This window comes from Amborella trichopoda, chromosome 3, assembly GCF_054954075.1.
Source record: "Amborella trichopoda isolate Santa Cruz 75 chromosome 3, AtrichopodaSantaCruz75HAP2 v2.0, whole genome shotgun sequence".
Classification (NCBI taxonomy): Eukaryota; Viridiplantae; Streptophyta; class Magnoliopsida; order Amborellales; family Amborellaceae; genus Amborella; species Amborella trichopoda.
The window spans coordinates 61683759-61710899 of NC_142338.1; the positions used below are offsets into that span (position 1 = coordinate 61683759).

General features: G+C 36.1%; 2 protein-coding genes across 3 annotated transcripts; both read right to left on the bottom strand.

The window, feature by feature from the left end:
- Positions 1 to 3570: 3570 nt before the first annotated feature.
- On the bottom strand, positions 3571 to 9661 carry LOC18421644 (TPX2 (targeting protein for Xklp2) protein family). Of its 2 annotated transcripts, XR_967041.3 has the most exons (10): positions 9455 to 9661; positions 7636 to 7933; positions 7077 to 7490; positions 6902 to 6960; positions 6570 to 6647; positions 6362 to 6452; positions 6164 to 6235; positions 5946 to 6056; positions 3735 to 4287; positions 3571 to 3646 (listed from the first exon to the last, which is right to left on the bottom strand). XR_967041.3 is itself a non-coding variant. In XM_006826357.4 (9 exons), exons 2-9 carry the CDS (start codon positions 7879 to 7881, stop codon positions 3802 to 3804), a joined length of 1557 nt encoding a protein of 518 aa, XP_006826420.1. In that variant the 5' UTR covers positions 7882 to 7933; positions 9455 to 9661; the 3' UTR covers positions 3571 to 3801. The 2 variants fall into 2 exon arrangements, 1 of the variants encoding a protein (XP_006826420.1); XM_006826357.4 differs by having other exon boundaries at positions 3571 to 4287.
- Positions 9662 to 15035: 5374 nt separating this feature from the next.
- LOC18421508 (calcium-dependent protein kinase 10) lies at positions 15036 to 23755 on the bottom strand. Its single transcript, XM_006826358.4, has 7 exons — positions 21728 to 23755; positions 19368 to 19511; positions 19090 to 19242; positions 16852 to 16967; positions 16264 to 16431; positions 15781 to 16005; positions 15036 to 15576 (listed from the first exon to the last, which is right to left on the bottom strand). The coding sequence occupies exons 1-7, from the start codon at positions 22542 to 22544 to the stop codon at positions 15454 to 15456; spliced, it is 1746 nt and encodes a 581-aa protein (XP_006826421.1). The 5' UTR covers positions 22545 to 23755; the 3' UTR covers positions 15036 to 15453.
- Between the last annotated feature and the right edge of the window lie 3386 nt (positions 23756 to 27141).

The following is a 27141-nucleotide window of genomic DNA, read 5'->3' on the forward strand; positions in this document are numbered from 1 at the left end:
TGCAGTAATTTAGCTTCACTATGAATGGTCCAAATCAAATGGCATGAATACTGCTTGTGTACTCTTACTAACATAAAACATATTTTTTTACTTAAGAGTGGGGTTGGGGGAGTGGTGGTAGCACCACTTGTGCCCCACCTAGCGCATTAAAAAACCATTAATGATTTTGAAACAGATAGGAGTTCATCATCCCCACTGAATTACCAAAAAAGATTTTTTTTTTTTTTATTGAGAATAAGGTTGGGTTCGTGGTGATAACATCATTTGTGCCTCAACTAAACTCTAGGCTTCTATTCTCACCTAACACATTAAAAAACTACTACGATTTAAAAAACAAGTAAGGGCTCATCATCCCCGTTGAATTACCCAAAAAAAAAACATATTTTTTACATTTAAATATGTTGGGTTCCTATGAAAATCAAGGCTATTTACACCATTTGACTTAGGCCAAGGCACGAGTCATATGACCATTGAACTACATTGTTGCAACTCGCGAACCATAGCATTTATTTATTTATTTGTTTTTTATTTTTTGCTTATTATGGATTGCTTAGCCCTAAAATAATAGGGGATAATTTGGTCATTATGCTCGAATTGCTCGAATTGAGCATCATGAATGACAATTATACTCCCACTTGTTCAAGCATTAGGGAACTATAACTTCACTTCCTTACACGAGACATAAAAACTCACCAAAGAAAAGTGGCGTGTAAATAATACGTGAGTAGAGATATATAAAAAAATGGGATTGTATACACCCTATGATTAATATTTTAGCATAAAGAATTAAAGAGTTCAATTTAGCATATAAGGTTTACTATATAATGGGAGACCCTTATGTATCTATGTACCCATGTAATTGAACAGTAGTGATCATATAAGATCCTCCTCCACCTATGTGTGTAAGACTCTGAAGGATTATCATTAAATTTGGTACGGATCTCTAAAAAAGTTATCACATGGGTGTGGGACTTGACTTTTTTAGAGATCCACGTCAAATTTAATGGTGATCCTTTGGGGTCTTAAGGTGGAGGAGGGTCATATAGGATCATTTCTCATAATTGAAATATACACTCATAGATCTTTGGTCTTAATTGGATAGTTAATAAGTTATCTAAGAATAGTGTCACGTATTACAATCAATTGCATTTTTCTGGCTATAATTAATACATAACGTTCTTATCAACTCCTCTAGATTAAAAGACATGGCATGTATGTATTAACATAAATGGAAACAAATTTATAAAGGCAACAAACTTATTTATAAAAGTAAAATTGTCATAACATCATCATCATAACCTTTTTTCAATTTATTGGGATCGACTACACGAATCCTGATCCATCATTTTACTATATTAAGAGTCGTATCTTCAATGAGGCTATAAGTCCTCATATCTTTTCTCACTACTTTCAACCATATCATTTTGGGCCTAACCTTTGTTTTTTTGTAGCCTTCTACTTGAACTAACTCATACCTCCCAACAAGCGATGTACAAGGCATGCACCACATATGACTAACCTACTTAAGTCTACTCTCTCTCATCTTATCGCCTCGCCTATTGGTGTCACACCTAAATTTTCCTAAATAAATTCATTTGAATTATATCCCTTATTGTCTTATCACTCATCCATCTCAACATCCTCACCTCTGCTACACTCATTCTATAGGTATATTGTTTGAGACAAATAAAAACCTCCCACTCTTTTTTAATACCCTTATGTGAGAGACACATTGTTTAACCGTTCACATATTTACAACTATTCCAACTTATCATCATGTATATTTTGATAAGTAGTTTAAAATTAAATTAAGGGGTGTGATTTCCATAAGGTTGCAACCTTAAACAATCCAATTAAGGCGCAACTCCAAAATTTATCATAACATGTAATTTTGTTGTAAAAAATTCTAGGGATTTTCTTAAAATATATTCTCATATCTAATTAAAAAAATTAAATTCAAAAAATGGTTAAAATCAAGTAGATCTATAAATATATGAAAATCTTGAAAATTGACAGTCTAGATAATATATTGCAAGATGTACTATTTTTGGAATTCAAAGACTTTTTTTTTTTTTTTTTTTCATATTTATACATATGGATGTCAAGATGATCAACAAAAAAACAACATTTCAAATAGATTTTTGAAGTGCATCTACATTTTAAGGTTCTTATATAAATTTGTCCCTAAATTAAATAATGTGGTAGTTTTCTATTGATAACCAATTTTGAAGAACTTTCATCAAACAATCAGGTTACTTAAGCACTGTTCATAAATTTTTGCTTCTAATCTACTAAATTCCCGCCAATATACAAGTTCAAATAACCAAAAATACCCCTGTCATTCCCTTGAATTTTCAGTGACCCTATGTATAAATGACAGAGAAAGCTATGGAATTTTGGGAAAATTCGGGCACCATCTGTGCACAAGGGTCCAAGCTTCAAAGGCTCTTCAAGGCCGTTCACTAAAATATTTAAGCAATATCTAAGAGTTCCAGCCAAATGGTTTGAACTAAAAATAGTTTAAAAACAGAACAATAACCGCTGAAATCTTCATAAAAAGTCTCTTTTAAATTGGACTCAAAGTAGTCAAGACGGTGGTGCATTGATGTCTAAACTAGAATTCCATTCTTACCAGGGGCAAAGATTCTTTCCCAATTAATGTACCTAAAAATACACCTTAAAAAAGATTTAGAAGGCAGAATTTCCAAAGAAGCTCTATTCAAAACCCATATTTCAATGAAATCTAAATATTGCAATTTTTATCATATAAAATGCAATTTAAATAGTTGTTAAAAAAATTGTCGTCAACTTACTCTTCAATGTCATTTTGTCAATCCCGATGTTATCGAGTTTCTTTTGCTTCAGCTCAAACAACCATTCTTCAGTAGCGACGCAAATCATTCCCCAATTATGATAATGTCTGAAATTTTTTGAAAATGCCTCAAAAGTACCCAAAATTTGTTAAAGCTTGTGGTTTGTATAAAGTTGCAATATCATTTATAAAACAAGGTTGTGCTCTACACCGTCCATTTTACTTGGACGGTATAAATTTCACATGTCTTTTAAAATAATAGTCGATATATACTATCTAAACAAAATAGACAGTGTAAATTACTGCAACTTTATCTCCATAAATAAAATAAGTGAAGAACTTTAAAATATTAAATAAATAAGAACATACATACAATTTCAAAATTTTGGAAAATATACCTCATATATTAAAACATTCTGAAAATGTTATAATTTTAGATAATTTGTTTAAGTTTATTGATTTTTATTTAAAATCAAAACAACGAGGCCACAAATCTGATAACAATGGTAATAGCTCACTTTAAGTTCGTTCTTATGTTGTTTTTGGATAGATAACAACCTAGAACCTTTGAATACAAACGAGTGTACTTTTATTTGATCCACTCTGCTGCTCCTGTTGTGTGTGTACACTCATGCACAAGCATTTCTGAGGAAATGTCACCAGTCCAACCATCTTAATCTAGATTCACGAATTTCTCAATCCAGAGAGAGAGATATATATACATACAGAGAGTGCAAAAATTCTGCTTGTACACAGAATTAACTATAAGCTTATATATTTACTAGTGCACATGCAAACTCCAGCACCGATATTCCTCGTTTCCAACAAACAAATCTGCCAAATTGCAGCAAAGAAATAAAGTTCAAAAAACAAATTTCAACACACACCCACACACACAAGCACTATTCACAAACACTTGTACCTTCACACATTTAGCATGCAAATACAAAAGCGCAGCAACACTAAACCAAACCAAAGCAAACTACCCTTCAACTCTTCACAGTTGCAGCTTCATCTGCAATGGCAGTTTCTGGCGCTGGGTCAGGCAAATTCAGCATCCCTTCATCTTCATCTTCAGCACTCAAACCTCCGTCGATGGATGTCAAATTATCCTCTTCTTTAACCTTATTTTCTTTCGAATTATCCTTCATCTTACTTCCATTTTCTTCAATTTGAGTTTGAGGGGGCTCTGGTATGTTGGGCTTTGCAGGATCTTTACTCACTTCCTTAGTCTTTGGATTTGAAGACTTTTGTGAAGGAGCTTTGGTGAGGGACCTTCGAACTGGCTTTTTCGAAGTGTTTTCCGTGTTTTGTGAGGGTGGGTTTGGGTTAGCTTGGTCCATGGAGCCCTGGCGTGAGCCCTTGCAAGACTTGGTGTTGTTTGGTGTGGTGTCTGTTGCTGCTGCCAATGCTAATGGTGCTATAGAGCTCTTGTGGCGTCCGAGTTTAGGGGAACGTGGGCGTGTTGTTGGTATCTGCGAGTATTGTAATCCATGTGAGCTAGGATTTAGGGTTAGGTTTGAGTTAAATAACAGAGGTGAATGTAGTTAGAAAAAATCCTTTAAACAGTAATTGGAATCTATGGCAAAAAAACAAATCAATATATGGATTCCAGAGTACACATACTGCAATAAGTCACATGCCATTTGAACTGAGAAGCATTTTTAATTAGTAGAGAACAATGTAATCCATTTCATAGATATATATATACATCCAACAGGTATATGCAGTATGTGTGTGTGTGTGTGTGTGAGAGAGAGAGAGAGAGAGAGTTCGCAAAAAATCCATGGGTCAGTTTGGCAATGCAAAGATTCTTAAAGTACCTCCAATAATTTTCCAATTTGGATGGGAACACTATATGATATATTTGGAATGTCAGCACCAAATTACTAACATGACACAGTCCCGAATGCCTGCCTTCTGCTATGATGATCAAGAAGCTGACACAATTCATTTCATCGTTCGCAAATTTCCAACACACTAACATCAGTCCTATCCGCACCAATGCTCTGGGTAAAGCAGTCCCTAACATTATACAATTCAAAGCGAAACTCTCCCAACTTTATAAAAGCAAAACTCCACAGTGATTACACTTGAAGCCGATTACCTGGAAGAACAAGCAATCCAGGAAAAAGTTCTTTCATGACATGAATAGGTGAGGAACCGGATACCAGTATCCAGGTACTTGTATCCAACATCTACTGTCCAAGATTATCCATGGGTGAGGAACCGGATACCAGTATCCAGGTACTCGTATCCAACATCTACTGTCCAAGACTATCCATGGGTACTAGAATAATCATTCTTGCCAAGCAGGGTGGCTGTAAAAGTGCGCAACAACTCATCAATCATTGTCCTTGAATAAAGATGGATAACAAATGTAGGACCTGAGCACCCCGCCGCATACTGGTATGGAACTCCCAAAAGGTAAAAACTTACTCCCAAAAGGTAAAAACTTACTTGTGGCCCTGAGATTTAGCCTAGACAGGGAGTCTAGATACATTCAACATCTTACATAAGCTCCCAACATGCCATAACTGAACATGTAGAGCTAACAAATCCATAATATACTAGCAGAGAACAGTTCCTACTTTATTAGTGGATTGATCAGAATGAGTGAGACTTTGCATTTAACAATTAGAAAGAAAAAAGTAAGTTTTTCAATTTACATTGAACAGAAAGCAGCATGAATTATCCATTCCTTCAATAATAGTCGTGATTTCTCACATTAAATGTGTGGTGGTCCATAGTACAAAGTTATGCAACACATACGATAAAGGTTTTCGTCTTAAACTATATGCTAGCGCGCCTCAGGCGAAAAGGCTCTGTTCGGCCTGAGAGGTGTAAGGCTCAGAACAAGAGGATGAATACCAGCAGGCACCACTTCAGGTGGAGACCTTGGCTGGCTAAGTGAGCCTAACATCTAGCTTAAGAAAGAGGCTAGGAAGCCAGGGTGAGCTACTGGAAGGGCGGAGCGAAGCTTAAGAAGGAAGATGGAAGGGAGGGCCATTCCAGATTGAAAATCAGGAAGAACAGTTATTCAGCAGGGGCAATCATTCCTCTCAAATCAACAGGAATTTAATTATATATGTACCACATTTTTGCACATTCAAATGGAACGAGATGGGAGTACCTTTTTTAAGTCAACCTTTGGAGGTGCAGGTTCCTGATAAAAACTTGGCATAGGCGTAGCTTTAAACGTCAAGCTCTTCCTCAACTGTTTGATCTCTGCCTCCTGACTCTCCTGCACAACAAAATGCAGTTTATACACCTCAATATCAGCCAGCAGTGGAAGGAGCAAAACCATAAAAAAAACAAATCCCTTGTCTCATGAATATATATCTCCGACACCTTTGATTGAGCCTGCAAGTTGGTCTTCTCCACCTCCTTTGCTTGGATCTTCTCCTCTAGCTTTGTGAAGAACTAACAAACAGTAAAAGAATCATTAAGCGGTCATTCATCCTATCTAGTTCTTAACTTAATGGAAAAGAAAAGAGCTTTGTCAGTATTGCTTCTTTTAATAAAACAAACTCATTTCACTGTTCTAACCTCCTTTCGCTTTTCAGCACGCTCGTCACACCTGAATGAAAAACCAGCACTGCTGCTTCTGCGAGACAATAACCCCCTAGGAGTATGGCTCCTGAAAACACAACAATAAATTAAGACTAAACCACCTTCTGAAGAAAAACTAAAACAAGAGTATCCACTGGAAGCTAGAGAAATTCATAACGAATCCATTTCAAGTAAGAAACCATACGATGTCGTGGAGAGGGCATCTTCTTCATCTTTGCCACTCACCCCATGTTTCAGAGACTTCAGATTTTGATCTTGTGTCCTGTATTTAAAAGAACTTAGCTTCAACCAGAAGTCATCACACATAAATTTTTCTTTTCATGGATGCTACATGCCTACATCATTAAAACAATAAACTGATAAGAAAGACAAAGCTTTGATGAAATATCCAAAACTAGATTACCATCCACTTGGGATCACATAAATAATTAGATAAGAAAAATAAAAACACCGAGAATTTGATGGAACCAGTAACAAGTTGTGCAAAGGAGAAATACAAACTAAGGAGACACTTACTTGATGACTTCAGATTGCTGGGTGCTAGTAGTGGAACCAGTTGAGATAGCCTTGCCAGACTGAAAGCCACCCGGATTAAAGTTAGATAGAGAAAAGTGGAAGAAAAATCATAAAAGATTTTCCAATCTATCATAAAGTCATAAACCCAAATCACAAATAAAACCACCCTTTTTACCTGTGAACGCCTAGCAACAGGAGCAGATGTTAGGGTGGCCCGCCTGTTTGAGACACCACTTGTATTCCCTTCTGATGCATGCACACCAGCAGAAGCTCTCCTGTTAGTTGCAAGGGCAAAAGGCTGAGGCACAGTGTGATTTGATCGCATCGTTGAAGCAAGGGAGCCATTGGAAAGGGATGAAGCATTATCTGGGCCCTCCACACGAGAACTCTTCCCATCATTTTTCATTGGCTTTCCCTCAATCCCCTTCCTTATGCCACTTGTCAAAACTCCTTTCGAGTTAAATGATAGACTCTGAGAAAGGCTTGGCTTCCCACCAGGTCTTGAATAAGTGCTCCCATTCTTCTGATGAATCCGATCTTTTTGAGGTTTACTATGGATGGAATGAGCAGCATGTTCGGCTTCAGGTTTCTATTCAAGGACAATGTACAATCTACAAAATATGAGTATAATTCAACATATCCATGTGCTACTCATTGTCTGAAGATGGTCACGTGCAGCACCAAAAACTTAGAGAAAAAAGGATGGGAGCATTGAATATAGCATTTGGAGTTACCTTCGAAGGAATTGAGCCTTTACTTTCACAAGAAGTCACCAGACCTCCATTCTCTATAGCAGAAGGGTCATTTGCTGGATCACCTACAAGAGGCTTATCTTGTACAGTGCCATCTAATATGGCCACAGTCTTTGTACCGTTATCTACTATTTCATTTTCTTTGTTTAAGGCACTCTTTAACCCATCAGCAGATGAAAGATCCTCAATTACACCATTCTCATAAGTACAAACAGCATCAGTTTCCATCCCAACAACCAAAGAATGTTGGTTACAATTGAATTGTGAAATAAACCTTATTCTGCAACGTCACAAAATCAAAGTCAATTCATCTCAATATAAAGATAAACCATTGCAAACATAACCTTTCAATGAGCCCAATTATTCATAAAATAGTTAAAACAGGTCCCATGAATTGGCCACAAACTGCTCCCATGAAATATAAAGTCGCAGCTTAAAATCTTGAAGTAGCTAACTCTTCATTTATGTAACTTTGGATACAGAACAAGGACTAGTATTCTCGAAGAGTCAAAAGAGGATATCAACTGTAGATAGGTCTAAATGAGCTTATATTGATAACCTTTCTTATCCATCACCAAGAACCAAAAGCCACATCTATCCAAATCTTGTCGGATCTTTTAATAAGATCTCGGCTGAGATTTTTTTTCCACTTTTTCTCTATGATTTACAACATTTGCACTTTATAAGATCCAAAGTATTTTGCAATAAACTTTTATATACCTATGAATTTTAGGTAAAATAAGAAAGACGCTTTTTAATTTTCCATTATCTTTAATTATAATTTTTGTTGTCGAGTAATTTTCTTTCTCCATTTTATATTTATGGTTCAAAAAATCAGTTGTCCTTATACAATAGAGTTCTAAGAAATAAAGTTTAGTTTCATATTTGATGAATTTAAATTCTAAAATTACAAGAATTCATTTAATTCTTTGTTTACCAATAAAAATAAGGAATATGACATTTTTATGAAACTTTAGTGTTCAAAATATTTTGTTTCAATTTAAAATATGAAATTTGAGAAATGGTTGTGCTTGTGCATCGCACAAGCTATCGACTAGTACTAACTATACCTACATTTTATTCAATTTAAAATGTAATCACAGGACAGCTGATCCAACAATAAATCTAACAAACAAGCTAATTACGACTGTTAATGACATCAAATTAGGTGAAAATACAACATAGGAGGTGATCCAAGCTTCTTCAGAATTAGCCATCATGAATTACAGCGAAATCCAATAGATACCAAATTAGAATTACAGCGAAATCCAATAGATACCAAATTATTTACATCGGCTTTTTTTTTTTGACACAGGTTGCATTAATCCATCTGAATCAGTTTTTGTCCAAATTAAAAAAGCATAATGGATAACAACAAACTGCATAACAGCCAGATTTAATGAAGACTATATGAGGTGATAAGGTTTGCACCAAACGAATTATCTAGGTTTTATTAAGCAGCAATGCTAAAAAGAGTATCATACAGTGTACATAGAAGTTAGCCTACGCAATTTTATCAACTATCAACTTCCCATCGTCAAAGATAAACTTAACATAAAATTCTGGAACTATGTTGGCCAAAATTTCATAACCATAACAGCTGATTCATCGCATAGTAACTGGTAACAGCAAAGATTCTATTATGGAACCGATTTCAAAGTTCATGCGTCAAATCAAGCGATCTAGGTCTCCATAGAGAGCTCTGAGAACAAAAACACTGGAAAACGCAAATATAAAGTTATCGAAAGATCAAACCCCAACACAATGTACAAGTATGGAAAAACAGAGTATTGTTTCTCACCTTAGGGTTGAAGATCAAAGAGCTTCAAATGATCATGGAAACCACCACGAGAAGCCATGATTTCTGAAAATTATAGAATTTAACATTTTCGATATAGTAATTCTGGCAAAAGTGGCGCCGGAAAACACAAGAATGGCAGAAAATCAACGAGATTTCACCCAAAAAAGCCTCTTTTTCTCCTCTGCAACTTCGAAACAAGCCAGCTTTGGAAGAAAGACGACGAGAAGACGAGTCAAATAAATGACATGAAATTTTACCAAAATACCCTTAGTCTTTACTAAATGACGAATCTATCCTAGGGGCCAATTATAAACAGAGAACCTGTACAGGTCAATCATTTCAAATGACCAAAATAACCTTAATCAGCCGCATTGAGATATTTTTCCTCTTTGTATTTAACTACAAAACAAAAAAAATACCAAAATTACCAATTTTGTTCTAGGTTTCCCTTGATTTAGGAGGAATCTTTGCCCTGTAAATTATAAAAATTAAAAGGAGAGATTGAATGAAACATTCTTTTAAACCTGACGATCCGAATTGGGAAATCTCTTGTCCAGATCAAAATCACATGTGGGTGATCCGCATCTCTCCCCTGGAATCTCCTTATGCTAATATTTTCTCATTTTTTGTCAATTTTGTAGCAATTCACCTCACTTGGGTCGCCAATCTAGATCAATACAATGGGTGGGTGATCCAAAACCCATAATTGGGTTCTAAAACATAGAGCAAAACAAAATAGACAAGTTAATGAAAAAAATTGTGGTTTTTATTAAGTTCTATGCTTCGGAGAAAAAAAAAAAGTCTCACCTCAAAACTTTATTCCAAAAACAATTTGGGCATGGGAAACCTTTATGATGGCTCTAAAATTGATTTCAATCATTGATTATTATGAAATTTATAAGTTCAAAAAATGGCATAGATTTTGTAGATATATATGAAGGTTTAAAAATAGATGGTCTAGACAATATATTACAATATATATTTTTTAAGGCTTAAAAAGCGTATTTTATTTTATTTTTATAGTGGTCAAGAAGGTTTTCCGACTCCAAAACTACAACTTTTTGTGGGATGTGAGACATTGTTTTACTTCTGCTTGTGAGGCTTGGCTTTATTTTAACCTTTTCCTACAAGAACATACTTAAATGGAGAGCCTCAAATTTTCAGAAACGAAGGGACGAGGGTAGCTTTCGTCATTTCAACTATTTGGTGGGATTAGTTTCGTAATTTTAACACTAACCACAGTTTTTTTGGTTATGTAAAATTGTTAATTACGGTTTACCCTATGATGACGTGGCACGACATGGGCACCTGATTGGTACGGAGACAGCCGTGGCTGACATGTCCGACCTAATGCCTTGAGCTGGCAGAACGTGCAGACGAGCACCGTTATTGGATCGGACGGCCGAGAAGCAACAGTCAGGAAGATCTGGGCCGTCCGCTTAGAGTGTCTAAATAATTTCCCGTTCAAACGGTTGTCATTCCATTAATTGGTCTAGTGACGCGATTTTGACGCCCTACCAACTAAACTTTTCTTACTATTGTGGGATTATTTAAGGGAGGACTAAAATGATCCTCGTCTTTTCTTCAAACATTTACTCCTGTCCTTGTCGGTCCTTATCCTAGCTACTCAGGCACGAATTAAAATAATAATAATTCCACTTAATGGAAGGAATGGTCCTCTATTTTTATACAATGAACAATATTTTTTAAGGGCAATTTATCAATTTAACATTTAATTCAGTTAGTTTGATTTAATTTCATAATATCCATCAAGATATGGGTCATCATTAGTTGGAAAATAGTTGTCATATCTCTCATTATTATTTTGATAGATTTCTTATATTCGTCGTATCATCATTTCTTCTAAAATTATAATTCTATTCGATTAAATATCAGACAAAAAAAAAAAATTCTAGAGACGAATATGACTACACTAACATCTTATATAGTATTGGGGCGACCTCAGCAATGAGTGTCACCAACTCAAAGATAGTACGGTTCATGTTGATTTACTTCAGATCCTCAATTGACGGATACTTCTTAACACTACTGTTTAATATATAATTTCAGCTCGAGGTCTTCCAGATAAAAAAGATCAATCGGGGTACTGCCTCCCTAAAGGTATTGGTCATCAAAAGAACGATATATTGAAAAAAAAATTATTTTCATCGTGTCACAGGTATCTACTTCTTTACCATTCATCTAATACCTCCAAGTGAGTGCAAAAAAGAGACACCTATTGACACCCCTAAAAAATTTGGTTAAAAAAATTCCTAAAACATTGATTTTGAGTCCAAATAACCATACAAGCCCGAGTATATTTCAACTTTGAACCACCGTTGATTCGCATAAAAATGGTCGAATAACATCTAGGACTAATGAGCTTTTGCTGGGCTGGGCTTTTGATGAGGGCAGACAGTCATTTTCATTGATCAAGAGGGTGGGATTCGGGCCCATCGGTCTTTATTTTAGGTCCATCTCATTTTTCCCTTTCCCTTTTGTGCTTTTTCGAAGGGAATGCTTTTGGAAGGACGACTTTGATATTAAGCAATTGTCTCTGCTTGCGTGCAACTTTTGAATTTCCTCTGCATCAATTTTCCCGCCTATGCCAAATGTCACGGAGCTTTATGCCCCCTCCCCCCCACACGAGTACTACTCCTGCGTACCACGTGTGATCTAGTTTGTTTGATACCTCCCTCAAGAAGATCACCAAATCAATGGTGGGATAAATAATATTTACTAATCACTTATTGGTCTTTATCCATTGGGAGCCGTTTTCACGACGTAGCAACTTCATTTGTGGAAAAAAGGTTGTGATATTTTATGCTGTATATTTTATATGGATACTTTCTATTTGAGAGTGTCAATGCCTACTATGTTTTTTTAAGATAGTGTCCAATATATATCATGTGGGTAATATTGATTTATGCAATTTTTATCATCATTGTTAGAATTTTTTTTCAACTATTTACGATTGACTACACAAATCTTAGCCTGCAATTTTGCTCTATCATGGGTTATACCTTCATTGAAGTCATAAGTCCTTATATATTTTCTCGCTACTTTCGATTAATACAATCTTATTTCTATAGATAAAGTTGCAAACTTATACAAACTTTTTTTTTAGTAAAATGTTCCTATAAAACCCTAATTTCTCATATTATTTCATGGTAGACCATATTTCTATTTTTCTTTCATGCGGCATAAAAAAATCCCTAAGGATTTTACCGTACCCCCTCATCTCTTATCGAGATGTTTTTTTTTGCTAAAATCTTATAGTGAAATCTTTAGAAGTTTTCTTATGCTGCTTGAAAAAAAAACGGAAAGAGGGTCTACCATGAAATAATACGAAAAATTAGAGTTCTATACAAATTTTTTTTTTTTTTTTTTATTCTCAATATAACCATAATACAGTTACATTTACCTATCAAATATAAAAGTTGAGAGATATTGGGATGCTCCTCCACAACTATCGAGGCATCGACAGTACAATTTGAGAACTTGGGGTTAGTAGTGAAAATGGGTGGGATTGTGTTGGGCCAGGTTGACCCAACTAGCCATAAGTTGGATCTAGATCCAATCGTGATCCAGGTCGGGTCCAATCAATTGGACTTAGACCCGACTCACAGATCGGGTTGGTCCCATCCCTACTTAGGATACTCACCTATGCCATCAATTGTGAAATTCAAAGTTTGGGATGATCACCGTAACCCATGTGAAATTCGACAGTTTGAAATATATTGTGGAGTTCAAAAAAATCCCTCGTGGACGCTAAGCATAGTCGATTGCACCACACCAAGTTAACTGATTTTCATTCAATAGTCAACCATGGTAACCTCGTTGCACCAAGAATAATATTTTGATCACATAGTTTTTCCATTTAATATTTCGCCTCCTACTTATAGTGGAACCAATTTTGGCGAGTCAACCGGCTCACCAAAATTTTTGCGTCTCCTTACGCATCAGACGTCCATCTCAACGTTGGGTGTCACAAAAATGTGCATTCACCATAAGTCAAAATGCATGGTTAGAAAAATAAGAAATTTAAAATACCATTTCATTTTTCAGGGAAATAAAAAATCCAAGATTAATGATCATCACCATACCTGAGATTAACAAAACCCAAAATTGTGGATATAAAATCTATCTTTAAGATTGATTTTGAAGGAAGGACGCACATCAACAGCTGAGTATGCTGACTCACCAAAGACTCTGCCTCCGTACTTATCTAACAAGTGAAGAGGGAGGAGGGAAATTACCACGCAGTAAAAAAACAGCTAGTAATGGGAACGGGGTTGGCGGCCCGGCTGATTAGCGGGGCAGGAGCCTCAACGTAACATCCCACCCTCCATTTCACTTTAAGCTTGTTAAAAAAAAATATTGTTGAAATCGAACGATAATTGAAGCTAACAAATATCATCAAAGTTAAGTATTTTATCTCCAATAGTTTATAAGTACGGATCAGATCCGGTTGGACCTGGACTCGAATAATGTTTGGGTCTAGATTTTGGACCCACACCCAACCAATTGGATCCAAAAATTAAACCCATACCAAGACCTTAGGCCGGTCCACTTGTCGGGTCCTAAATCTGGTCGGGTCGATTGCCACGCTAGGACTCTTATCACGCCATTAAAAGATGCAATGGGGTGTCAACTGCCCATGACAAATGCCTTTAAGACAATTTCGTCCATTCATAGACATAGACCATTGTTCACAAAACCGTCCAGTTAGATCGGAACCGGCCGGTTTTGAACGGTTAGGATGATCAACCGGGATTTAAAAAATATATATATAGATATTCTCAAAAATAAGAAATTTGATTTGTAATACATTTTTAAATATTCTTGATATTGTGGTAAAAATTAAAAAATGTTTTGATCATCATCAATACTCACTTTTATATTTTCCCATCTTTTTTGAAAATTTTTTTAAAATAGCCATTGAAAAATATAAAATAGGTTCAAATCCATTCTTTTCATTAATTTTCAACTTCATTTGAATACGTTTGTTTTAATCATTATTTATCTGCTTTTTTTATTTTAGTAGATTTTTTTTGTATTTTTTTCAACATTTTTTGACCGCACATGACTTGCCGGGTTAGAGCTGTTGAATCGGCCGATTTACCAGTTAGGCCGGGTAAATCGCTTCCAAGCCCATGTCCAAGTAACCATTCCGGTTCGATTTTGTAAACACTGACATAGACACATATCATACGTGCAGTTGAAAATCTGCTTCCCTCAAATAACCTCTCTCTGCCTATCATATGGGCAGTTGAAAACATGCATCCCTCAAAAAATAAATCTCTCCTCTACCAGGCTGAATATTGTATGAGACCAAAGTTCCTGCTCCAGCATGGCTTTCAGAATGCGATATGCCTTGTGAAATTCGTCTCACATAAGTAGGCTCTTGATGATTTTGTTAAAAATCACTGAGTTGATGCAGATCGCTAATTGAAAACCAGTTAGCCCAAACTGGTTAGTTTGTGAAACCATTTTGCTAAAGCCGCGATATATAAACCACAACATTATTAACCAGAATCTCCGAAAGTAGGGAACTGCACCACAGCTCAAAGAAAACTTCGGCAGAAAATTAAAGTCCAATGATAGATATAGAATTCAAATTTACAGTAAAAGGAAATAGATCCCGTATGCAATGGGATAGCAAAAATGGCGCTGTTCATTTGCATGCAAGTTTCCATAATAAATGAACAATCATGGCACTTCTCATCAAGACGGATTCTTCAAGGTGAGGTTACATTGCCTCAAAACAGGCGAAGAAAGAACTGTTCTTTTTATACAGAGACAGGACACACACTACATCCCCTCTGATCCAAATCATGGTAAAAGAACGAAAGAAAAAGAGAAAACCTAAAATAAATACAAACAGCCAGCTAAAAGAGATTGTCTCTCTCTCTCAACATGAACACCAACTACGCTCTTTCATGCTCTGGCCAATCTTTACAAATTTGTATCCTAGTAGAAAACAGAGAGGGGGGGGTTCACCCAAGTTTCAGTGCCCCCCGAAAACCAATGCTGAAATTATTTTGCAGGCCTTTCTTACCAAACACGGGGTTACCTTTCTGCATCATGGCCACAAACTCATTGTAATCTATACTTCCATCCTGCAAAACACAGAAACACGAGATTGTGAAATTAACAAGGAAACTTACTACAACCCCCAACTCAGTTTGTTAGTCTAAAAGAATACCACCTTGACTGTCAACTTGAAAAAATTCAAAAAACAAAACCATACAAAGGTGTGTGTACGTGTGAGCACGTGTGAGCCATGGGGACTTTGATTTATCCAGAGAGAGAGAGAGAGATACATTATCCTGATCCACTTCTCGGATCATTTCCTCTAGGCGCACGTCTTCTATACCAAATTCCTCACAAGCTTGTTGAAGCTCATCTTGTGTGATGTATCCACTTCCATCTTTGTCAAAATATGAGAAAGCTGCAAATAGATGATCCTCCCGCTCAGCTTTGTTTAAATGCAGTGTGGCTGCAATGAATTCTCCGTAATCAATACTGCCATTATTGTCTATATCCGCCTGCAAACAACAAAAAGACAAAGAAAAAGAACAAGGAGAGAAAATTATGATTATTTGCTTGTTATTTTAGGAAAAGAGAAACATGCTCATCTCTACATGTCTCTTTTGCATATATGCAAAAATATCTGCACATCTCAGTATTTTGTTGATATGCATAGCAACAAAACTGGGAACAAAAAGAGAGTAAATAAATGAAATTGCCATTTGTATTCTCAGGCATCCTCAAAAGGTCACAGGAGGAACTCAGAATGGACTTACTGCTTCCATTAGAGCATGGATTTCAGACTCCGTGAGGTTAGCACCCACTCTTTTCAAGCCAGCTTTAAGTTCCTCAAAGGTGATCGACCCACTGCCATCTGTGTCAATCATCTTGAACATCTCTTTCAGGCCAGCAATTTCTTCCTCTGAAAGACTCTCGGCAATAACCTATACCAATTATAAGAATTGGTTAGACTCAAATATTCAAAACAATAGCAGTAGTACCTAAGAACCCTAATGTATATTTGGATGATTCCTGACATATCGATTACTCCCTTAGTGTCACAGTATATTAACATGCTACACGTTCATATTGAAAAATGTCCTTACATACTGTAAAAAATATTATTGGGAGGGAAAGTATTTTTGTTTTTTGCCAAAGCTAATATTAAAAATGTCATATAAAGCATGGTCTTAACATTGTAGCGACATCAGTTATAACTTCCATTGGAGCACGACTGTGATTGGAAAAATGTCAATATTAAGCCTTTCATGTGCAAGACATACAAATTCCACAACTATTAATACACCTAAACCTATAAAGTGCATGAGAACATCCATATAGGGAGGTTGAGACTTGAGCCTTACTCTGAGAGCCATTTTCTTGAGCTTGTTCATGGCAGAGAATTGCTTCAAGCGTGTTAGGACGGCAGAATCAAGAGGCTTATCTGGAGCCACCCCATCATCCTGCACCCATGGGTGGCCTGCAAGGATATGCCATAAACAAGAATCAGGGCAGCAAACCTTTGTAGATTAATAGGGCAGAAAATATTAACGTTATTACCAGTTATGCTTTTAGAAAACATAAAACCAAATTGCTCTGATTTCTTCAATCAAACAAATGGAATTTTTATTTTCTGGGTAGGTCAGCAAGGGATTTAAAACTGGAACACACCACAAATGGAATTTTATAACTCAAAAATCAAGACAAACTACTTTAGAGTGTATGTGCGAGGAGCATGCATGAATGTTATTAGGATCTCTGTTTGTCTGTCATCATGGAGAAATAAGTCCTGATGTTCTTTGCTTTGATCTCATCAGTTTAGGTTTCATAAGTCTCTCCTTATACCCAAGGCCTTCCCAGTAGATTCGGCTTCTAGATTATATTGTTGGACGAGATAGAGAGAACAGGAGACATATGAAAGTAGGAGATAGAGAGAACACGAGACATATGAAAGTTGCAGTTAAACAGTGGCTACAATCACATATACATTAATATCTCATTATTTACAAATGGTTATGAGCTGAAATTTTGTCTGCATCAACTAGAGTCCTTTTGAGTGTTCAAAATTTCACTGCAATTCACTGTACCACCATCAAGGCTCACTCAAGTGAACCTGCAAAACAGCAGTACCGAAGATGGTTTCAATGTTAGAGAGAAACTGACACTGTGTTGTTGGACAGTCCTGGGATCCTTCCAAGGTTTCAAGACCACACAAAGGGAGGTTTAAGACAGATCCTATCTGGACTTAAGGTCAATAGTCTTTCTCCCTCTGTAACCAACCAAGTCTTGTGAATGAGAGTTTCTGGAGCAGACCCTAGATATAATGCTCCTAGTCCTTAGTCCTTAATAAAAAACTTCCTTCTTTGTGCAACTTAATGATAGATTTTGCCAAGAAAAATTGTCCCCTCTAAAATATCTCTCAAATGTGTTGCCCAAATAATATATTTTCCTAAAAATGCTATAGAAATAAAAGATAGCAACATGAGAATTGGTCATGCTATGTATCTTAATTTAAGAAAATTAGGAACTTAAGACACACTAAAAGAAGTATTCACAAGTGAGATCCTGTAAAGTTAAATAGGAACTCATCACAATGAATAATATTCTTAATCAAATATAAAAAAACATTAAATTAATTAGTAATTAATTCATGTAATTTAAGTGCGCTTAGTATTTGGAAGAAGTATGGTTATTTTTAATTCAAATGTTTATCTATAAGTTATTTCTTTTAATAATAAGCATATTACAAATAAATTAAACATGAGAAATTTAAAAATACTAAAGACAGTTATTAAAGTAATGCTAAAATGACTTAAAAATAGGTTTCTTTAAATTTCCCAAATTGCTCCTGTTAAGGGTAGGGAACCTGAATGATTAAACAATTCCCCCAGTTGTTCGGGTTTGGGAAAACCAGAAAACAAAACAAGGGTTTACAATTAACACAAAAGTTCTGTGTTGTGAACCCCAAACAACCAGGTGTATCATCATCATTTGGAATTTCTGTATTACAAGCACTAAACAACCAGCAGTACTATCATCATTTTATAAATTCCACTTAAGTGGGACCCAATTATCAAAATGCCCCTGGTTGTCCAGGATTCCAACTTTAAACAGGGGCAACTTAGGAAGTTTCAAGGAAATTTTTTTTTAATATGGTTTCGAGAAATTTTTTGAGAAGGCAACTAAGTGTAATGAAACTTAAAAAGTAAATATCGCAACGGTAAATGATATTATTTGACCAACTTAATGATTTTGTAAGGAAGTTTAAGAATTTAAGTGATATTTCCCCTACAAATTAATTGAAAATAATACATTATTTTTAATCTAAATAACAAGAAATCGATTTTTCATTGCCTCTCAATTAGCACATTAAAAAATGAATAAGTTTAACTAGCATGGAAATCATTCTGGTGGTTTACCCATTGCAAAGCAATCGAGACTAATAGGACTAATGAGAAAAATCAAGAACTTGAGTTATGCTGAACTTTGGGTCATAAGTCAACACAATGACAAATCACCTAAAAAATGGAACTTTCTACAAATATGCAGAGATGATTTTCTTAGAACAAGCAGTACAAAGGTGAGAACCCAATGGTACTCACAGAGAACTTCATGGGCAGTTAACCGCTTTTTCGGGTTTCTCATTAACATTCTTTTGATTAGGTCCTTCGCACTTTCCGAAATTCCAGGCCAAGGTTCTGATGAAAAATCAAGTTCACCATGTAAAACTTGTTCAAATATTCCTTGTTCGGTTTCTGTAATCCCAAGGAGGAATAACACAATCAGTCAATGATGCAGGCGTAAATAATCAAAGAAGAGAAAGAAAGCCAGCTCAATAAGATAGTGAACCCAAAGAGTATAGAGCCCTTTGAAATCTCACCGGCCCAAAACGGAGGGACTCCACTTAAAAGAATGTAGATGATTACTCCAGCACTCCAAACATCAGCCTCTGGACCATAATGCTTCCGTAGTACTTCTGGTGCAACATAGTATGGGCTCCCAACCACATCAGTGAATGTCTCCCCTGCAAAAAAGACCTGTCAATTCCTAATCACATATCAGAACAATTACGACACAAACAAGATAAAGCAGAAAGCATCTTGTGCCAACCATCCTGGGAGTGTGCAGGAGTAATAGTAACTCAAATAACAAGGATTTGTTGCTTTCAGTTTTCGTACTGAAGGAAGTTGGATATTCTACTAAACTATCAGTTAAAAAATTGGGTTCTCTAATGAAAAAAATAGCTCGCTCAACCAGCCCTTCACCAGCACAAATCACTTAGGGCATGTTTGGTTTGGTATGTATGAAAATATTTCCTAAGAAGTATTTTCAAATCAATTGGTTCTTGTGCATCTTTTCACACCAATTAGCAGCGAGTTGGTGTGAAAATACTCCTACAACTGATCACATGAGGGAATTTTTACACATGAAAATGTTTCCCATGAAGTCTTTTCATGCACACCAAGCATGGCCTTAGATACAATGAATAGTTTGGAACATTTGGAACAAGTCTTCGAATATAATACTAAGAATACTAACTTGCCCACCGCAATCATGCTTGTTGACAAATGCCAATTATACCCACAATCAATGTCCATGCCCACAACCATGCTCCTCTTGTGAGGAGTCAAGTATCTCAAAGCACATGTCATTTTGAAACTGTGGCTGAATAGTTCAGGGTGAAGCTCAACCCAATATCCCCGAGAACAAAAACCCATAATATAAACTGGTAGAGCCCATTGAACCATAGCCCATGAATATTTATAGTAGGACACTCCCACAAATTGCTAAAAAAGAACTTGTAGATCTTGAGAAATAGAAATTAAGAGTCCACACAACCCATCTCATGTTTCAAAGTAAAGGACCACAAGCACTACTATCCAGAACAATCATTACAAATTGATGGAGCAAGGTAGAATATTGGCAATTCAAACAGATGGTAATATTTGAGAAACTATGCTAATTGGAAGGTAAAATACGCCATTTAATAACATAAGCTAAAATTAACTATAGATACCAAGTAATGCATGTCAGCTTAGAAATGCTCCAGAAAAAACATGAACCCTCCAAAAAAACAGTGAAAGCATACTTCTAATGAATTGGAAAACAAGGTTTTGATTTGATGGTTAAACAGATGCAAACGACAAAATGCATCCATCCAGAAAGCATAAAACATGAAATACAACAGGATGATACTTCTGACATTAATCACTTATACACAAAATATAATGGAGTCGATTGACACAAGCAACACTGTGTTGAGGATGAACAGGAGTCAGCCTTTAAACATTTCCACTAAAAGAGGAAAAAAATAATCAAATTCTCCTCAAGCAATACAATATGTTGCTAAATTGACCAAAATTAGAAAAAGCTCACAACATGGAAAAAAAAGAAGTAAAAGACAATGTAAAACTAGAGATTACTTAAGAAAAGAGACGATCGTTTGATAGATGCGATGGTTCAATATGGATCCACTCCACCCAATAATACTTTAACCCAAAAATCCCTTTAACCTTTTGGAACGACGATCGTTATATAAATTTTTAGTGGCATACAACCACAACTCCATAGGAGCTAATGTTACAGCATTAACTTCAACAGAAACCTGTAACTTGCTAGGTTTGGCATGAAAAGTTGCATATTTAACAACCATATCCACATAATCATCCACATGAAGCATAGGCATAATGCCTTCTAACCTTAACTAATAATTATATGAAAGAGCATGGCATTTTTAAATCTTGTAAACCAGCATGAGAAAACAAATGATGCATAGACATAATGCCTTCTACACCTAAAGAATCATTAAATGAAAGACCATGACTTTGTTACATGTCTGTACACTAGCACGAGGAGACAAATCCTCTCGAGCAACCTCGGACACTCCCACACTTTAGTCTAGGTGTTGCTGTTATCGTCTCTACAAGTTCATACGATTAAAAAACCATGGCATGAAGTTCCATTGTACTTTGAGACTAGTGTTCTCGTGTCTTTTTTTTTTTTGAAGAATAGGAGACAAGTGTTCTCGTGTTGTCATGTAATGGGCATGATACAAAGTGGCATTGCCAATTCCCCCCAAAAAAACTACTTTTATCATTCTCTTCTAACAATCATGTGCATATAAATCCAAAATTAATAAGAGCTTAAGCAAGATGGAATATTTACCACAAAACTCCAAAGAACAGAACTAACTACTCAAAACAGATAAAAACGAGCGATGGGGCGAGAAGTCCATATTACCAGGCTTAAAAAATATTGACAACCCAAAATCGATGGTTTTTAGAGGTGACTCCTCATTTGTGTCTACGAATAGGAAGTTCTCAGGCTTCAGGTCACGATGCATTACCCCTAAAGAGTGGCAAGCTTCCACTACACTGACAATGATCCTGGCAAGATCGGCTGCCTTTCTCTCAGAGTAATGACCCCTCTGAATGATCCTATCAAAGAGCTCCCCACCTGCACAAAGCTCCATTACCACATGAACAGCAACTGCATCCTCATATGCTCCTTTGATAGAAATCACATTGGGGTGACCAGCCAGATGGTGCATTATTTGTATCTCCCTTCTTACATCTTCGACATCCTCTTCAGTGGTCAATTTCCTCTTTGCTATTGACTTGCATGCATACTCTTTACCGGTGGCTTTCTCAATGCAGAGGAAAGTGGTACCAAATTGACCCTGCCCAAGCTTTCTGCCCAGTGAATAGTGCTCCTTCAAAATCTCGGTTTTCCTCTGCAACACTGAATCAATTTGGAGACCAGCACTCGAAATTCTCTTCATTACTGCAGAGTTTGGCTTCTTGGGTTTTGTTGGTTCGGTGGGGTTGCTCTCATTTTCTTGTATTCTAACAGTTTCAGGTGGTTTGTTGGGAATTGGTGGGGTCTCTGTTTTTGAATTGGGCTGATGATGGTCATCTGTGTTTTCGGTGTTATCAGGAGGGAGCATCTCCTCTGGAGTTCTTGCCCTCCACAACCTGTAAGGGCCAGAGGCCGCAGCCGAAACTGTTTGAAAAAATCCATTCTTTGTAAGGCTTGGACCCACGCATGTGTTTCCCATGAGAAATCGATCTCCTCAAGTTCTTATGAACCTTTCCTGATCTTGTTTTCTCATCTGATTTCACCAATAAATATTACATGCCAAAGAGATAGTGAAGCTGTATATTTCCTGATCCGTCCGTGATCAAGCCTGATGACTTACACAGTACTGGTGGGAAAAATATGCCCTCAATATAAGGAATTAGATCTCGTAAACCACTGATGGACAGAGTTGCTTTGATAGAGAGGAACTATGGATGATATTGAAATAGGAAAAACTGAAACTAAAATGAAGACTCAAGTAACAAGTACTATGCTGAGTTCTTAGCAGAAAAAAACAAAACTATGGAAAATTTCAGAAACTCACAAGAGCATCAAAGTCAATAGGAAAAAGATAAATGTGCTGTGTTGATAAAACTTGTAATGTTTACCAGAAGGAAACAAAAAAAAATCAAAGGCCCCTGACAGAGAAATTAAACTAAAACAACGACCAGACGTCAAAAAACTATAATTTTAACAAAAGAATAAAAAAATCCAAAAATAGAAATCAGTGCCCTCAGTTAAATCACCAAAATCAATTTTTACAGTAAAGGAGCAGGATGAGCATTAACAGATAAACACGCAGCAAAGATCTGATTGTAAATTATCTTTCTTTTCCTATAGCAAATTCAAATGAAAAATGAAACGAAACAAATAAATCAAAGAATAATCAGCAGGATCTAAAACCGTTTCTCCACTGTAAATCAACAGAAATGCAACAAATAACTGGAAAATTCAGCGTAACCGTCTTACAACCATCAAGTTCAAACTCGAAGAAATCAAAGAACAAAAAGAAACCCCAGACATCCAGGCCCGAATAAATCGAAATTCATCGCTAAACAACACCTAATCAAACGTATTGAATATAGTGGAGCACAAGACTGCAAAATTCCAAATGCTAATTCCAAAACGACGGGGGGGAATGGAACCCTAGATGTCGATCAAAAAATAAAGATCGACATGAACAATTGATCACAACGAAAAAGATAACGGACATGAAAACCCTAATTTTCAGAGCTTTAAAACCCTAGAATTGCTGGAATTCAGGAATCGGCCATGTATCGAGGTGCGCATTAACGCGGATTGACGCCATTAACGACACGAAAATAAGCACCTATCTCGTTTCCAAAGGGCGTTCGGATTCCCCAACATTTAACCCCTCTCTCTTACGTTCAACCAGAACCTCTCTGTCGTGTTTTGACAATTGAAATGGAGCTTCCTTTTTTTATTGTTTGGTTTTTTTCATTTTTGTCATGTGCAGACACGCTTTTGACTTCCATCATTTGCGATGGAGCCTGCCATTAACTCGATGCCGCCGGCCCAGGCCGGGAGTGGACCGGCGTTATCCGGAAGAACCCAAATTTGCCGGCCGATCACGTCTAAGATGTTTTTCTCAATGAAGAATTTTCTTGTGAGTTGGTATGTATAAGGCTGAGGTCCTAAACAATCAAAATAAGGTGCACTTTTAAATGGTGTTGAAAGATATTGTTTGAATTTTTTTTTTTTTTTTTTTTTTTTTTTTTGTAATGGGCTAAAATTTTATTTTCATTCCTAATTGTAAATTTTAAAGCCTAAAAAATAGTGTAGATGGAGCATATTTATGAACATTTGAAAATTTTGAGAGGGTCTAGAATATACATTATTTTCAGGTTTTAAAATCCATTTTTTTTTGTGTCCATACATCTTGAGGTCGATGATTGATATAATGATTTTTAGACATTGAAACAACCTCTTTTAATAAATTTTTTAGGTGCGCCTTAATTTGATTGTTTGGAGCCTCGCTCTTATGTAAATTTTTTCTATTTCCTTACGCTTTGTTGTTGTGATATTTCCCTAATAAACTGGATGTATAACGTTGGCAATCCATTGATAGTGGTTTTGATCATGGTAAAATTACAAAAAAAAAAAAAAAACATTTTAAAATGAACTATGTATGCAACTTACCCCATTTCAATTTTTTCTCTCACTTTTTTCCCCAAACAATATTTCCTCACAAATAGCCCCCCAACCTAAAAGTAGCATGAAATAAGACTAAACTACCCTTGTTTGTTTTCACACGACCTTCTCTCTCCTATTTTCACACGCGATCCGACAATACAAACATGCGCTCCGGCATTTTGAATGTACGTTCTGGCAATGCAGGTCTGAGCCACAGCGTTCCGGCATTATGAGAACTCGCTCCGGTAGTGCAAAGACGCTCTTCGACATCCCGCTCTTGCAATGAAGTCTATGGAGCCACAGCGCTCCAGCAATGGAGGACCGTGCTCCGATAGTATAAACAAGAGCTCCAGCATTTTGAATGTGCGTTCCGACAATGCAGGTCTGAGCCACACCACTCCGGGATTATGAGAATGCACTCCGACAGTGCAAAAACGAGCTCCGACAGTATGCTACTCGGGACCCGCGAATTGATTTGGTTTGTACGGGAAGGGCATTTCCATTCAGAAAATAACAACTTTTTACCTTGGGGGTTTTTGCGAGGACATGTTGTTTTGGGGAAAAAGTGAGAGAAAAGATTAGGGTGGGTAAATTACATAGATAGTCCATTTTAGGATGTTTTTTGTAATTTTCCTTTTGATCATTGCGAGGTATTTTTTTTTCAACTATAAGATGTGTGTTTTCCTTTTTGAACTATTTTTTAAATATACTAAGGCGCAAACAGGTCGGGACAGTGATCCCACTAATCTACCCAAAAAATTATATATATTTAGGCACGAAAGACAACACCGATATAATGTGTGACATCATCTACAAGATACATGAATTGTTTTTAACTACTAATAGAATATCACTGTTTTTATAAAAATATCCATTTTACCCTTCTAAATGATAAAAAATACCCATACTTGAAAAATTTTGTATTACAAAGGTGTTTAGTGTCAAAAAATACTGAGCACTTTAAATGTCTGCACCATCAAATGGTGTAGCCTTACAAAACTCAAATTTTTAAAAACTTCTTTGTACCAAAGATAATTTATTTATTTATATATATTTTTTCCAAAAAAAAATACCAAAGCAATTCCTTTTGAGTATCATTTCGGTTTTAGACATGTGTTTGATAGTCCCACAGTCATCGTATGCCAAAAGCACACGGTTGAAAAGTATAGGGTCAAGGTAAAGCAGCCTCTATTTAAGGGAAGATATAATATCCCACCCCTCAGTATCGTATTGTTGATATGTAATCGTGATGGGACATCTGAAAATCGGTAGCCTTTAAAGTGGGGAAACGACACATCAATCGGACAAGTTGGATTGGCCGATAAAGCATAGCAAGACCCAAATGGTAGCACACAAGAGTTACATGTAGTTTATACTTTATGTTATTCCTTTTAGAAGTAAGGTAGTAAAGTTGTAGTGTTAAACATTATCTATTTTAGTTAAATGGTGCAAGACTCACAATGTCAAAATATGCGGTATAAATTGCGGAGCAACTAGTGATTTATAAAAATGGATCGGTGATCCTTATCAGGCATCTCAAAAATTGATCTGAATCAGTGGATCGGTAGTCCGGATCGCTGTTTTACTATATTGAAAAAATAGTGAACCGACCAAAATAGATCGGTGACCCGTATCAAGCATCCAAGAAATTGATATGAATAAGTGAATTGGTATTCCGGATCACTGTTTTACTGTATAGAAAAAATAGTGAACCGACCAAAACAAATTAATGACCCGTATCAGGCATCTAAAAAATTGATCTGAATCAGTGAATCGGTAGTCTGAATCGCTGTTTTACTGTATAGAAAAAACAGTGAACCGGCTAAAAGGAGCAGGTCTGGATTGGTGAATCGGCTGTACGAATCGCTGTTTTATAGTAGAAAATAGTCAGTTTACTGTATTAAATCGTCGGTTCCTTTTTAGACTTAACCATTTTCTTATATATATATACAGAATTGGAACATGGTGATTGATTTTTGGGTTGGAATGGGCGATTTCATGCCATCTTGTCGTTTTTTAAATCATTGGTGGCAACGATACTTCTACAAATAAAAATATTTCTTTATATAAACTTTATGTGTATATATTATTATTTCGGTAGAAAATCACGCGTATTTGAAAAACTTGCGAAGATTTTTTCTATAAAAACGTTTGAGAACTATAGCAAGATGATTATTCTCAAAAAAAAAATCGACTTTTTTGACACTTGGATCTTGCGTTTCAAAAATCATATGATATCTGCTCAATCTTGGGACATTAATTTTTTTTCTATATACAGAGAGTTCAATCCAAAAACTATTTTTACTAAAGCTTGAAGTGGTTGAAGAGGTTATATCTCCAAATTTGGAATCTTAAAATACGGTCACCAAGTAAAATCGTTTTCCTTTGGGAATAGGGTTGGGGTAGGCGTTTAAGGGGCTGACCCCTCATCCCACCCTCCATTCCCACTACTAACCTATAGAAAAGAAAAAAAAATATTTTGGCAGGTGGAAATAACCTTGTGAGATTCTCTTACATTCATGTGTGTATGACCGTAAATCATCATCATTAAAATCTGTATTAAATTTAATAATAATCTTAAGAGATTTTCTCACAGGAGTATTACTCCACTCAAAATATGAGCAGGGGTGGGGTCCAAGTCC

Coding starts and splice junctions, on each gene's coding strand:
- LOC18421644 (XM_006826357.4), bottom strand. CDS start 7,881: ATGGAAACTGATGCTGTTTGTACTTATGAGAATGGTGTAATTGAGGAT. Junction 6,961..7,076: donor CTGTTGCTAGGCGTTCACAG/GTAAAAAGGGTG, acceptor GGTGGCTTTCAG/TCTGGCAAGGCTATCTCAAC. Junction 6,453..6,569: donor GATGCCCTCTCCACGACATC/GTATGGTTTCTT, acceptor TTGTGTTTTCAG/GAGCCATACTCCTAGGGGGT.
- LOC18421508 (XM_006826358.4), bottom strand. CDS start 22,544: ATGGGAAACACATGCGTGGGTCCAAGCCTTACAAAGAATGGATTTTTT. Junction 16,432..16,851: donor TCAAGAAAATGGCTCTCAGA/GTAAGGCTCAAG, acceptor TAATTGGTATAG/GTTATTGCCGAGAGTCTTTC. Junction 16,006..16,263: donor TCCATGCTCTAATGGAAGCA/GTAAGTCCATTC, acceptor TGTTGTTTGCAG/GCGGATATAGACAATAATGG.